The sequence below is a fragment of the Calonectris borealis genome, chromosome 5 (genome assembly GCF_964195595.1).
Source record: "Calonectris borealis chromosome 5, bCalBor7.hap1.2, whole genome shotgun sequence".
Lineage (NCBI taxonomy): Eukaryota > Metazoa > Chordata > Aves > Procellariiformes > Procellariidae > Calonectris > Calonectris borealis.
In genome coordinates, this window is record NC_134316.1 from 20,353,666 (window position 1) to 20,369,311 (window position 15,646).

Here is a 15,646-nt window from a genome sequence, read left to right on the forward strand (position 1 = left end):
TTTTATTTGCTCAATGATGCTAAAAGGATAATGCAGCAAAACAGACAGACAGACACAGAGAAACAAATACAGGTTGGGTTGTATTTTAAAAAATCTCTAGGCTCCTAAAGAAACAGAAAGAGGATTTTCAGAATGTTAGAGATAATGGGAGTTAGCCTTCTAATCTGCTTATGACTTAAAAATTCCACTACATTTCTGTTTAGTCACATACTACTCCTGAAAATATGGCTTGTCTTAAAAGTCTGTATCCTGAGGATGGACAAGACATGTCAAAAAATTTGAGTTCTATCATCCTAGTCTTTCAGTTTTGATTGTCATTTGACGTTCTAGTAATAATATGCTTTTTTTGTGAAAGCTGAGAGATTTCTTTTTTCTCAACTTGAAAAATGATATCCTTGTTACCTGATGCTAGAGAAGCAAATGCAGTCCATATTTCATTATGATCAGTCCATTATGATATTTTCCTTAGTTATAATTTAAGAAGAAAAACCAGCTTCGTAGGAGAGAATAGTCATGAGTACCTGGGAATCCCCACAAGCCACAACACTGGATGCTAATTTGTTCTGTAAGTGTACAGGTTTATTTTCCCCCAAAAGCCAATCTCTCCTTTGCAAATTGCTTTCACTTTTGGGGGCTGGACAGGAGTTAGAGAGATAGATTTTCCCTTTCATCGTTTTTAATGCTCTCCTGTTTTTTTTTTGCCATAGCTGAATATAAAATATTTTCAGTAAATATAGAACAATTTTTTTAACTTCTCATAGTCTTATTAGCTAAAGTTGCCTTTCAGTAGCTTTGCTTGCTGAAATGCGTGAGCTACTTCTGAAAATAAGACGAGCGAGTTGTGTAGGTACTTTAAAGAGCATACACACTTTTTTTTTTTAGATAATGTATCACATTTACATCAAATATAGGGGCTATGTGGATGCAGTATCTTTATTTTAATAATAGATATATCATCCTTGCCTCTTTGTTATCCTGAAGAAAACATGTATCAAGTAAGTTAAAGAAAATGTGTTAGGTTTTGTTTCCTAATGTCCACCTTTAAAATAAGAGCTTACATTATGTATTTTTAAGTGGTGTAAAGTGCTCACTGTTTTTCTTATATTTTGCTTCTAAACTTAAATTCTAAATCAATCTTCCTTGGCTTAAAATGTGAAGAAACCCAGATGTTTTTTGCCTGGCTGCACAGAAGCTAAGTAATAGCAACAAAGGCCCTGAACCAAGCCTAACGGAGATCAGTGGAAGTCTTCCTGCTGACATTTGTGAGAGTTGGACCAGGCCCTAAGACAAGAGGATATGAAACTAAACTCTTTCTAGGGATAAGAAGCAGCATCACTACAATCATCACCATCAGGATGAAAGCAGTATTGCAACAATTCTCTTATCTTACTATTTGTCATAGAATGTGAATTCTGCTCGTTTTGGGTTTGTTTCCATTTCTGACTCTTTCATATTTAAAGCTTGTATTAGTTGCATATGTTTATGCTATTTTCAACAGCGTAACAGGTATGAAGACAGGAATACAATCAATACTGGCATGGACGAGAGTTCCACTTTCCATATTGGTATTTCTAATTTGTGTATATTGTTAAAAATAACTTTCTTCTTTCTTTAGGCAGGGATTTTCAGCATGAATGCATGCGAAGAGGGGTTTGCTACTGGTGGCAGGGATGGCTGTGTTCGCTTGTGGGACTTAAATTTTAAACCAATTACTGTGATTGATCTCAGGGAAACAGACCAGGGATATAAAGGTAAAAAGACGTTTGTCACTTTTGATATACCAATAAGGTAGGAAATTAACCAGTGTTTTGAACAAGAAAAGACTTTAAAAAGCCAAAAAAGTTTTCATGTATGTTACTGTGAACTATTTGCTAGAAAAGAAATTTGATCATGCCCACTAGTATGAAGGTCACATAGTTCTTCACAGTTACTATAAAACATACTATGAAGTTGTAGACACAAAGATTAATCTTTTTTTCTTTTAAACCAATAAAATGCACATTTTTTCTATAGCACAGCAGTTTTTAACAAGGAAGAGTAATGTTTTAAGGGAACTTAGAAGAGACAGTGAGATCTACAATGTAAAACAGCGAAGTACAGAAATTGCATTTGCTAGTTATCCAAATTTTCGTAAAAACTATTTGGAAGTAATTACAGTTTCATAGTACTTAGAATGCTGCTTACATATACCTATGACTTCAATTACAGTTTATGTCATGCTAAAATTTTACATCTAGCAGTCTATAGCATGTTTTGTCAGTGTTCTAGATATTGTTGCTGTAGTGATTCAGGAAAAGAATACAAACGTATACTGAAGCACTAATGTCACTTGCAATATTGCTTTTGTTGCCGCTTGATTTTCTTTGCCTCCAGTCACTTTATTATTTTCTAGTATCTTGCCAAGAATTTGACAATGTGGTAGAATGTCTGATGGCAATCAGATATTCAGGGTCAATAAATAACTGATAACAAGTTAAATCTTTGTATTCTGTAATTGACTTGGCATTCCCACCAAGATTGCGAAATATTGCAACAAGATGGAATACATTCCCTTTTAAATGCCCTGTGGTACAGTGACTCTGTTTTAAATTTAAATTTACTCAGCTGCTGTTTCTCAGCTCTGTTGCATGGAGGTGAAAGCTGTGTTTCATTCCCCATTTCATTCTTTCAAACTCGTTTTCCACTCCAGATTGTCTCCTTTACTTTTGATGGAACAGACTTTTGCCATGAACTCTTTTCGTTCTTCTTGATCACTTATGTGAACTCCATCCTCATCTTGTTGACTTGTCAAATGGCCATGACAGAGCTAATAGCTTTTTAAAAATCCTATCTTTAATAAATTCAGTTTCCTGAATCTTTTCCCTTCAGTCTTTTTTTCTTGTATCCTTTTGAGGATTGCCTTTATGACCTGTCCTTCAATTCGTTTTCTTAATTGCATTTTCTGCTGCCCCTCTTGGTAATTTTATCCGTGAACACGAACTCAAGTTCTATATCGCTGTGAATGGCTCGCAGAGCAATTAGTTGACTCTAGATATATCTCCAAGTTGTCAAATTGTTTTTCAAAATACCTCCCTCCACCATAAGAAGTTCCAAATTACTAATCATCCTTCATCAAAGATCCTCGTTTTTTCTTTCTTTTCTTTATTTTTTAATCATTGTAGACAATATAGCCATATAATGTCTAGATTATAGGGCTGAATGGTAAGGTGGTTGTATTCGCCGGTGAAGCACAATAGGAACAAATCTGTGAAGCAAAACAGTTGGTGTGAAGAGTTAGAGTAGCACAATATATATGCATTTTGAGGGGTGTTAACTCTAGTCTGGTTCAGTGGACTGAACATTGTATTGCAGTTGGAGTGCACTCCTGGAGCACATCTTTTAGTTCTGTTTCATATGGAGGGAGTCTTATTTGTGCATTTGAAGGCTATCTTGTAATGCAAAGCATGGTAAGTAGGCATGATCAGGAGCTTTGCTCTGAGAGCTAGCTTTGTCAGAATTAAAACATCAGTGCAGATGCACAGGACTGGCCTGCTAACCCACCCATTCACTGTTTCCGAGTTGCAATTTTTTTCCAACGTAAATTTAATAACATAAGGCTCTTTTTTTTCCCTCTACATAGTTAAAAATATTTTTCAGAAGCATGTCAACTCATACCATTACAACATTCCTTTCTCTTGTCTGATAGATATAATTTTGTCTCACGTATTACGCCAGAGTAGTTTTTCAAAGATCATTCTTGAGCTACTCTCCACAAAAGTCAGTGTTTCGGCCAAGTGAATTAAGGTAGGCATTGCTACCTTATCTACACCGGAAATTGGCAAAATTGAATGGCACTACCAGAATGTAATAAATACAGCCTGTTTTAAAAGGTGCATATTCCTAAAATTGGGCACCAAAGACTGGGTTCTCAGTGTACAACTGTCCTAACTTCCATTTTATTATTCCCAACCTTATCTACAAACAAGTGCAGCCTGTGAGTGATCACCTCCACTGAAGCCTGGAGACTAATTCAGTTGTTAGAAATGCATGTGGAATTCCATCATAAACCCTTCTCATCTTTTTATATGTTGTTTCAGTTTGATCTATTTTTGTTTTCTATTTAGTGGGAAAAATAATTCCAGATAGTATTAAGATGTTACAAAGATGTGCTTTAGGGGAGCATCTTGGAAACGAGCTGGGGAGAATTGGGCTCTTTGACTGTCTTACATATAACACATGTTCCACTGATGCTTCTGTCACTTATATAATTTAGGTTCATCTAGCTAGTACTAAGGTCCATGGTTTGATGAGAAATTGTAATTTATATTGTCTGCTACCTTTGTTGAAATTTAAAGACATTAAGTGCATAATTTCAGATGCAAATGTCAGTATTTTCTTTCTCTGTCAGAGATCTTGTAATACAAGAGTTGGCTACATGTCCTTTATTAAAATAAGGCTCACATTTTATTTTAGAATTTTTGTTATACTAAGCTTGAGAAGTTAATGTTCCAAGGGCAGTATGTATTGTATGGAATAGATAAAAGGAGTAAATGGAGGAATAAGAGAAGGTATATGGATACTTCTTGACATTTTCTTCTTTTATATTTTGTCATGTGCTATGTTACCTTTGTTTCACAAATTCTCAGGATGTATCTCTCAGTAACAATCTCTTCTACAGGTCTGTCTGTAAGAAGTGTTTGCTGGAGAGGAGACCATATACTCGTCGGGACACAAGACAGTGAAATTTTTGAAATTGTGGTGCATGAGCGTAATAAGCCTTTCCTGATAATGCAGGGGCACTGTGAAGGAGAGCTGTGGGCTTTGGCTGTCCATCCTACAAAACCGCTAGCAATGACTGGAAGTGATGATCGATCAGTCAGGTTAAATCTTGTTTGTTTAACTGCGTACAGTGTTACACAAACAGCTCATTTTGTGGATAACCTAATTGAAGTGTATGCATTTTAAAGTCATTAAAATGTGGCATTGAAGTGCTTCTGAACCAGTTAAGTTATGCATGAAATTAGTGCTCTCCAGTAATAAAATATAATGGAAATGTATATTTCACAAAAATGAAATGTACAAAATTTGAACAAATGTCATTTAGCCTAACATTAAGCACTCATGCACAAGAATCCCATGTTTCCTTTTCAGGAGTTATGTTAGGCATTCACAGGTTACAATGAAAAAAAATTGTAATAAAAACTTAGAATTTTTACTCTTACCACATTCACTTTCTCACATGCTGCGAATTAACTTTTAGCTTGTGAGTTTCATGAAACTTAATGCATGCATAGTAAATAGAATCTATATTCGGAGAAAACCCAGTAAATTACTCCCTTTTACAAGTTCATCTTTTTTTGTCAAAAACACCTTTTCTCTTCTTTCTTAAAAATTAAATGTGTTGGCATTTTTGTTAGATATGTTAAGTGTGACGTGGTTAAGCAAAACAGTGGTTGAATTGTGAATATTGAAATAATGCTCTAGAATTCCAGATATATCTTCTAAATGATAGATGTTGTAATGTATCTTGTAGTAAAAACTTACATGTTATAATATTATGTAGTTATATGTAAGGAGTTATGAATAATGACTTGTTAATAGGAAAGGCCGTGTTTACTGAGCAAAGTCTTTAATTGTTCTTTAATGTTCTTGGTTAAAATGATGAACAAAATAGTGGCATTTTCACAGAGTGGTCTCAAAGTATATATTGTCATATGTTGTCATTCTTTTTATATTCAGAAAGTCAAACAAAATTAATCTGCTCCTGTATTTTCTCATTAGATATTTTCTCGCTATTTTAAATGTAAGAATATTCTTTGTTAAGTCACACTTTTGTCTTAGATTTTCCTTGTGGAAAATTGTTTTAAAATAGGACACTACCACGTTCAGCGTTCTGCAGAAATTGCAGGCTTCATGCTATCTATGACACAGCTACAAACCACTCTCTACATTTGTAATTATTACTTTATTTTAGAATTTGGAGTTTAATAGACCATGCTCTGATTGCCCGGTGCAATATGGAGGAACCCATTCGCTGTGCCGCGGTTAGTACTGATGGAATCCATCTTGCTCTTGGAATGAAGGATGGCTCTTTCACTGTGCTTCGAGTCAGGTATGTTACAAAAATTAAAAATAGATACGTTATTAACTCTTTCAAGCATGTTATCTAATTACTTTTATAAACTGTATGTATATTGACACTGTAGTGACCATACATGAGGAGGTCAGTTACATTTCTGTTCTAAATTACTGATCTTGAGGGTGCTCAGATTTTTTAAATGTGTGTTCATGTTGTTCCATAACAACACATTTTAAAAAGTATATTGGTCTATTTGCAAAGAATGGTCTATTTGCAAAGAATGGCAGTGTTCTATGAAGTGTTTTGCTTTAGGTTTTAGCTTTATTAAATATTCTTGAATTATTAAGAAATAAATTTTCATTACTTCCTAAATTGTTTCCATGTGTTGGAATGCTGCTGTCAACACATCATGCATATAAAAACAGTGCTGCCTTGGTGCTGTGATCCCACAGTTTTAAAGGGAAAATGAGATTTGTGTATCATGTCAATGAAGTTTTCTTCCCTGAGTGAATAAAGATCTGGTAATCTACCTGATTAATTGTTTTTTGTGGCTTCAGCTTGAACAGTTCCTTTTGTTCGCTCTCCCTCAGCCCAGTGCAGCACCTTCTTATGTCGATATTCCCTTCTCTTTTTTTGGCCATGAAGCCCTACCCATTTCTAAAAATAGCAGTGTTTGTGTTTGCATATATGATATTAAGGTTCACTTCATCATTTCACAATTTTGTCCGTTTTTTAAAACTGGGAACTTGACAGTATGATAATACTGTCTTCTATACTTATGACATGCTTTCTTTCATACTACAGAGATATGACTGAGGTTGTTCATATCAAAGACAGGAAAGAAGCTATTCATGAACTGAAATATTCACCAGATGGGAATTTCCTAGCTGTTGGTTCCAATGACAGCTCTGTGGATATATATGGTGTTGTTCAGCGATACAAGAAAGTTGGGGAATGTATTGGATCTTTCTTTAAGTTTCATCACCCATATGGATTGGTCTTCGGACAGTAAATACTTACAGACCAATGATGGCAATGGGAAGAGACTTTTTTACAGGATGCCAAGTAAGATTCTGAATTGCCTTTATGATATTTGTTGCTTATTACAGAAAGAATGTATAGTAGTTTTGTAAAAACAGCCAAATATAGATCCTGGTTCAAAGCACTGGGTTATAGAGAAATTTTTTTCTAAGTTTGTATAAAATTTTGCTACATTTGACTAAGTACAGCATTTTCTAGCGAAGTTACTTAAATATTTTTATCCTTATATGCTTACTCTTCTTTATAATGCATCTTTTCATGGTAGAGATGCTGGCTTATAATTTATTTTATTTCTCAAAACTAAATCTTTGCTCCCACATGTTTAGGAAAAGAAAAATACTGCATTCGAATTCAATTTTGCAATTGCTTGATAGATTTGTACTTACTGAGTTTGGATATCAAATGGATTATCATTTGTTTGCGCTGTATGTTTTTTTAAATATGTGGAAAAATCAATACGTTGCGTCTCAGGAGTCATCTGATTTTCTAGAACTATGTTTGCAGCGGAACTGAGGAATTTAACTTAAAAGAGCTTTTACAGTGAGAAATTTGTAATAGGTAGAAACAATCGGAATGAAATGAATTTGGAAGTATAATGGGATTAGGTAACTGTACAGAAAATAAGAATACCTGATATAAGGATGCCAGAACGTTAGGAATTACTCATGGGAAACAAAAGAAATATTGAACCTGTGATACATATATGATTCAATCATGCAACGTTCAAAATGGATAAAAGTATCAAAATGAAATTTAGCTGGGCAGTCTACTGATAACACAAGTTCAAATGTGTCTTTTCTTCATAGAATTCTATGATTCTATGATTCTACGGCAGGGGACTATTAAAGAAAATAAGTATATAACATAATATTAAAATACAGTTTTCAGATTCAAAGTTTGTGACAACTGCATTTATTGTAAATATTTTCAAGCCAACACTGTCTTGAACACTTGACTGAACTGTCCCACACTCCTGAAACAGTTTTCATCAAGACAGTTCCTTCTGCAGAGGACATATGTGCATAGTACTTAAAGCTTCAAATTTAAGTAGTCTTGATTACAGTATGTCAAGGGCAGTGTTTGTCACAAGGTTTTACTTTTCTTCTGCGTGTTTACACTCTTCACATAATATCATTCTATATTTTTCCCACTCATTGTATTTGTAGTAAGTATTTATTATCAACACCACTTACTATATTGTCCCTTCATTTTTTTATACAATATTTACGCTTTGCACTGTACATTATTCATAGTTCCATGGAGCTTTTTGTGACTGTGTTTGCTGAAGCATCTAATTCCTTCTATGCACAAGTTTGATTTTGTGCACTGAATGAGACAGAAGATATGTAAAAAAAGATAGTAAATGAAAATTTAATTAGACTGTAACAAATATGTACACGCAGGAGGAGCAATTTGGAGTTACTTAGGCAGTTTTCAGCCTGGAGTTTCTTGATATATTAGAATGTGGGATTGTGAAGCTTGTTTATGAAAAAAGTTTAGCAAAGTCAGTGAAGTTAAAGGAATCTCCTAAATATTTTAAAATAATGATTGGAATCATGTAACACTTGAAATTCCACTATAAATGAGTAAGGAACATACAGTTGCCTAATACAAGATCTGTAGGACTTAGTCATGGATATAACCAGTATTAGTAGTCTTCATTTACATGGATTAGTGATTGAAAGAGATTACAAGGTAAACCTTGTCAAAGGGTACAGTTATTTCATCAGAGCTGAAGGGTATTCAAACAGGGCACTTGAGTTCCTTTCCGGTTTTTGGAGGGGTATATAGTAGTTGAACTTTTTCTCGAGTGTGGGTTTTGTTATGGGTTTTTTGTTTGTTTGTTTTTTAAGTCTCCCTTTCTTATTTATTTGCCATTTTGCTTTACCTTTTCTCTATGGCTGTTTTCTTTACTCTGTTTATTCCAGTCCACTTGAGTTCTTCCTTGCCCTATCCCTCTGTTGAAAACTTACCTCCTTACAGTACCTGAGGCTGCTCCTCCCTACATCACATCCCCTCCCACTAGTCAGAATCCTATTAACTATAAGAAAACAGGAAAAACTCCAGCCAGTTGCCTTCAATTTTGTTACCACTGAAGACTGAGAGGTGAATTGTTGGCAGTATCCTGCTCAGGTTCTGCAGTTGCACACTCAGTCTGACTCACAACTTTTACATTTGCTTGCATTGTCCTTGTGTTGCTCCTGCACTCTGCTTCTGGCCATTCCTGAAGACACAGTATTTATTAAATGGGCCTTTGGTCTGACTCAGTACTTACTCTTACATGAAACTTTGTGAGATTGGAACAATCTTATTACAGATAGAGCTGATGTGAAATAATTAACAAGGATCTAAGCATAAAATTGGTATTTTCAGTAATTTACAGTGGCCAGATCTAAATAAGTTCTTCAGTTTTTGCTCTAAATAATCCAAGTTTCTAGAAAAGTTCAGCAATAGAATTTTTCCAAACTTTATCTTAGAATGGCTACATGTATTTTTTGATAAACATTTAAAAATAACACAGTCTCAAGCAGATACCAAGAAATAATAAAAACTGTACCAAACTCATGATCTTCTGTTAAGTAGTCTTGAGAAACCTTACTACTGATACCGTTGGTCATAGTAGAACATATTAGATCAGGACAGTTTTAGAAGTCAGTTTTTAATTCTGTCCCACTTAGATTTGATTTCTGGAGAATTTTAAAAAATGTTACATTCTTTAAAATTGCATAAGTGAATATTAAAAAATAGGTCCTTATTTTTGTTCTTAGGTGGAAAAGAAGTAACAAACAAGGAAGAATTAAAAGGCGTTCAGTGGGCATCATGGACCTGCGTTTCTGGCCTTGAAGTTAATGGAATCTGGCCCAAATATTCAGATATAAATGATATAAATTCTGTGGATGCAAATTTTATTGGGCAAGTTATGGTTACAGCTGATGATTATGGAATAGTAAAGCTCTTTCGATACCCATGTCTAAGAAAAGGTAGTACCTTTAAGTTCAATTATAAATGTACATTTTTGAATTTTGGTTATTCAAGAAAAAGGTTTTAGAAAACTGGGTTTTTGATAATTATATAAATGGCCAATATTTATTCTTAGAAGCTTAGTTTGAGCCCAAAGATGGAAAACAATAATAGGCTGGTGTATTGACAACTGTAATAGTAACAGTATTTTATTTGCATTTTGAATAGGATAGCCAAAAGTTTTGCATATGTTTTATTTTGTAAAATAGTTCTCCCTTTTTTTTTTTTTGATAGAATTTCATGAGGTGATGCAATATCTACCCTTTTATGAGATACATATCTTTTAAGTATTTCACCTTGGTCTTCAAGTAGTTTTCTTTCTTCCTCTGGATCTGTGGTGGAGATTTGGGCTAGGAACTAGAAAAAATAACTTTACCAAATGATTACAAGCCATAAATAAGTGAACAGCAAATTGGTCCTGTTATCAGAGTATGCCACTGTATGTTATTAGAAGTTTAAAAACTTTTCCAACACATTTTTCCTCAAAATTTTACTAGCAATAGGACAAATCTCATGTGAAATTTTTAAAACTGAAGCCTAAAGCAAGGTGTGTAATTTTCAAGTTTACTGTTCAGGACTCAGTGAACAGGGGAGAGATGTGTATCTTTTTAGACGAGAAAAACTTCATTTTTTCAGAGCTGTTTGAAGAACTCCTTTCTAGACACCATTCAAGTTGAACTGTAACAAATTATCAATAGCAGAGATCTCTGTCTTCAAGCTGGTAACATGATGATGATCAGAGAAAGCCTGTGAAATGTTCCCTAGCTTTTAAGAAGAGTCCTCTTAACCTGAAAAGTTTGCCTGGGGACTAGATCAAATCTCTAAGTTTTGAAAGGGGAAACAAAAAGTTGCACTGTTGCATCATTGCAATTTGCAGCATTGCCTGTTTAATGCTGGCTACAACCACATGATATTCATGATTGGTCTTAGGATGTGTCTTCAAACAATATGTGCTTAAAGAAATGATTTTTTTTTTTAATGACTGATACTCCCCCGTAATTTTTTCAACTCTTTTTGTAAAAGGTGACATTAAAAAACATTTCATTTCAATCTTTCCAGTTTTATTTTTAAAGTGATAAGGCTTTTATTGGTACCTGAAGTAATCCAAAAATATGTTCTTGAAAACAGCCTTCTGTCCATTTGAAGGAGACTGAATTTGTTCCCTTTTTATCCCCTATTTTGCACTAGAATTCTAAAACCAAAGAAAAGGCACAAGAATCTGTATAATGGAGTGCTGTTAGGAACTTCTTTTTAGTAATTGATCCAATGATTGTGTTGTAACTATGTGATAGTCAGTGAAAACGTTAACTTGATGTAGTTACACTACTACTGCTGCTATTACTACTAAAGGTAGTATTGCTATGAATCGCTAGAAGTGCTTAGCACTCAAATTGCATGAACAGTGGGAACCAGTGCTACGAGCACACATATGGAGGTGTTTTCACAGAGCTAAATATACATCGTTCAACATTTAAATAACTGCATCTTTTCAATGTAGAAGTAATAATTGGCAAAATCTTGGTTTGTAAAAAAAAAATAAAATGAAATTTAAAAAAAATCTCCCTTTAGTACACCTCATACAGTGCTATCATATGTCTTCTCTCTTTGCATTTGACTTGCTAAAGATGATATATCCTGGAATCCAAATTTAAAAATTTATCTTAAAGACAGATTAAAATTTGGGAATACTGCAAAAAGTTGCTGCTATTAATTAAAATATCACTAGCAATTAGAATATCTTAATTAAACTATTACTTTTTATAAGAGTTTCTTGATACATTTTCCTAAGGTGCTCCTGAAACATATATTCCACATATATTGAAAGAGATTTTTATTCTTGTTCTAGGAGCAAAGTTTAAAAAATATCTTGGTCATTCTGCTCACGTGACAAATGTCAGATGGTCGCACGATCACCAGTGGGTTGTTTCCATTGGAGGAGCTGATCATTCTGTCTTTCAGTGGAAATTTGTCCCTGACCGGAAGTTGAAGGATTCTCTTCATATAGCACCCCAAGGTAAGTAACTTATTTTAAAAAAAAAAAAAAAAAAAGGTAGGAGGAGGAGAGGCTAAAAGAGAAGTAAAATTCTTTGGTGCAAGTATGGAAATAAATATTCAGAATTGTCAGTCTGCACAAAATTGTTGTTCTTTAAACTTTGCAGCTGCCTGAAATACCTGATAGTGTTGCCTAATACATGTCTGTACCCTGTATGTTCAGTCTAGCAAGATTGTGAAAAAAAATCACCACTATGTTCCCTGTGCAAAGGAAAAATTTAAAAGTTCAGATTATAGATATGAATTTATGAATTCTGTACATACTGTCCTTTACTAAATTGACAACAACTGGATGCCCAGATGTCACTGGAAAAAAAAGATGTATGTACTCATTTCATTAAAATTTTGAAGTATTTAGATGAGAATTTAAGCATTGTAATTGACTTTTTTTTTTTTAAAGCAGACTATAGGTGTTTAATAGTTGGAAAAAAATGCTTCCACCAGTGACTAATACAGCAATTATTCTCATGACTGAGTTTCCCAAAATCAAACCATTAACTGAGTGCCTTGTGCATCACTTGGAATTTCCTAAAGGAATTTAGATTGCCCTTTGGGGAAATAAGTATATAGAGTTACAATGAAATAGGCTGTTTCACCCTTTTATTGCTAAGATCAGATGAAGATGTATCAGTGTGGACCCAGCTAATAGGTAAATGAGTGCTAATTCAGTGCTGGCCTTGTCAGTGCCAAATGCAGAAAGAAACAATAGTTCTCTTCATCTTCTTGATGAAGTTTCCAAAAAGCCTTTAACTGGTTTGATCCTTCATCGGGTGAATTCATTTTCAACTAATTATTTCCCATGACCCAAATTTCTCATTAGCTACTGCTTCCCAAGATAAAATTTCTGTATGTTAAGTGTTGTTTAGATTCCTTGTTCCTGGATATATAACCTTACTTCTGGCTGTCTAACAGTATGTGCAACATACGTCTGTTTTGTCACACTACTGATAATTGTCCTGTTAATGGCTTTTCTAACTCTGTAATCTACCTGAAGAATTGCTACTTACATCAATGGCTTACCTAACCATAAGTTTCTCTTTGGAGCCTTTTACTTCTCTTAGTTTTCTGTGAGTCTTAGTTTCTGCTTTATACTCATTGCTTCATTCTCTTCTTTCTTTCTTTTCTCCTAACATTAATGTTGATGAAATAATTTTAATGAATGAAAACTAATTCGCTCCTAAAAACAAACAAAAAAAATTATCATACTTACAAGTTGGCTTATTTGTACTGTATCAGCAGAATTGATCCTGTCAGCCTGTCAATTCTAGCAGTTTATGTTAATTAATATAAGCATTATTATCAAATCAGAAACATCAAGCAGTTACTTTAAACACTTTCTGGTTTGTGATTTAGGTTGCTTCATTTTCTCTTTCTGTTTTCTTGGTGGCAGAGAGTCTGGTTGATTCTAATAGTGATGAATCGGATTCAGATCAGTCTGATGTTCCAGAGCTGGACTCTGAAATTGAACAAGAGACGCAGATCACCTATCGTCGACAGGTGAAGATTTTAGTTTTACTGGCAGTTGGAATGCTTCCAAGGGTTTGAGTTGGTCTTTTATGAAGACCTGTTGAAATCTGAAAACTGGGGAGACTGAAAGCAGAGCAGGAACTGACCAAAACCTTTGGAATTGTTATTATCTGATGCATTCAAAATTCTAAGATACAATAGAGGGAGAAAAGTGTATTCCTAGCATGTTCTATCAGAGTTTTGGTTGTAATTTAAAAACAAGTTACACTATGCAATAACCAGCTACAGTTATTGGAGATTTTTTTCGATGATGTCAGTATAACATTTTTGTGGGTGATAACTGTGGCTGAATTCTCAGAAACATGCTTTTCTTATGAATCTCTTAATTTATAATTGTGCTCTTTCTCAAAGGTTTACAAAGAAGATCTACCTCAACTTAAAGAGCAATGCAAAGAAAAACGAAAAAGTGCAGCTTCTAAGAGACGAGAACGAGCTCCAGGGAACAGTATAAGATTACATTTTGTTCATGGGTATGAAAACTAGGATTCTTTAAAATATACAAGCAGACTGTTTGTGTTTGTAGATTGGTGTTTATAATTTAATAATCTGATGAAAGACTTTTAGGTCAGTTGCTTTGTGATTTACTGTTTTTATTTATTTCTGTAAAAATAAATTTACACTAAATTAATAGAAAGCTTTGATGTCAGGCTAGACTAATTATGAACATGAATTCTGAAGTGAATTTGCACTGAAACTTATTATTTGAATAGAGGTGACTAAATATAATATTTGGCTATCATCCATATTTTTCAGTATGTGGAAAGTAGTAGTTCTCTTTTGTGTATTATTTTGGAAGCTATGACAGAAACTTGGTAGTTGAAGATAGCTGGATTCTGTACTAAGTGATGTTTCTATCAGTGTTTTATTAAAAAAAAAAAGTATAAACTGTTTGTACCTAATCTGAAACAATTTACACGTTCCTCTCTTAGTTTAGGAATTAAATTTAATTCTTAATAGGTCCTGTAAGTGTGTTAAAATTCAGTTTTATTCTCTTTCTAGTGCTAATTTGAGTAACAAAGTAACTTTCAGATGCATCCTTGAAATCTTAAAATTTCGTCTTTAGGATTGGTAGTCTCCCATAACTCTTCATAAGTGAAGACTTTTTCGTCAGGACAAAGATGTGTTTTAAAGCAAACTGGCAGTAGACGTTACTACATTAGAATAATGATCAGAAATATAAATTCTCTTGATAGAAAGGAAAACCAAAGCCTTTATTAAATTAAGGCATTGGAAATCAGTTAACACTGTTTTCCTTTCAAAAGATACCTCTTTGCAGGAATACAACTTCTTTTTAGAGATAACTAAATGCACAGATAAGTTACTGATAGTGTGTATCTTCATAATGACACTTAAACAATTTTAGAAGGGCTCCATATAGAATGCTTAATAAATTAATTGACTAAGAATAGTTAATCACTCAACTCAGCAATGTTGCCTGTAGAAGACATGGAGTCTGAGGCATAGCTTTGGAAATAATGACAACTGGGAAGCTTGGTACAGAGTTGTTTTCTTATTTCTATTTTTGACGCTCCAGAATTCTCAGGTGAAGATTTTTGTATCTGTGTAGAAAATGCATTAAGGTGGATAGCTGTATATATAGTCTTTAAAATTTGGTCTAAGAATCAAACCAAATGATCCTGAAGAAGATGTAGCACGAGCAAGGGCCCTGGATCTTTGGGATTATTGTTATTTCCTTCACAACAGAAGTGAAGCTTGACCAGAATATCCAGGAATGACCAGAAGTAGAATGTCCAGTTGAGTTCTGTCTGGTTACCCAATGGGCATCAAGGAAACTAATGAAGAATCCATGCTGAACAACAGATTTTTCTCAATGTCCAGGCTGTTAACTTTTAAAGTGACCCATATCCAAGTGAGTAATAGGCATATTCTCTGATTCAGGAAGTCTGCTTTGCTTCATCTTTCTCTAGCTGCAATGGAAATGTCTTG

The 15,646-nt window shown here is 34.0% G+C and overlaps 1 protein-coding gene across 1 annotated transcript in view; it reads left to right on the top strand.

The window, feature by feature from the left end:
* EML5 (EMAP like 5) overlaps positions 1-15,646 on the top strand; it is a 114,083-nt gene that overhangs the window by 39,090 nt on the left and 59,347 nt on the right. Inside the window, 9 exon segments of the mRNA XM_075151343.1 lie at positions 1,616-1,751; positions 4,658-4,859; positions 5,954-6,091; positions 6,863-7,022; positions 7,024-7,123; positions 9,868-10,080; positions 11,967-12,134; positions 13,563-13,669; positions 14,051-14,169. Coding sequence (XP_075007444.1) covers positions 1,616-1,751; positions 4,658-4,859; positions 5,954-6,091; positions 6,863-7,022; positions 7,024-7,123; positions 9,868-10,080; positions 11,967-12,134; positions 13,563-13,669; positions 14,051-14,169 — 1,343 coding nt within the window.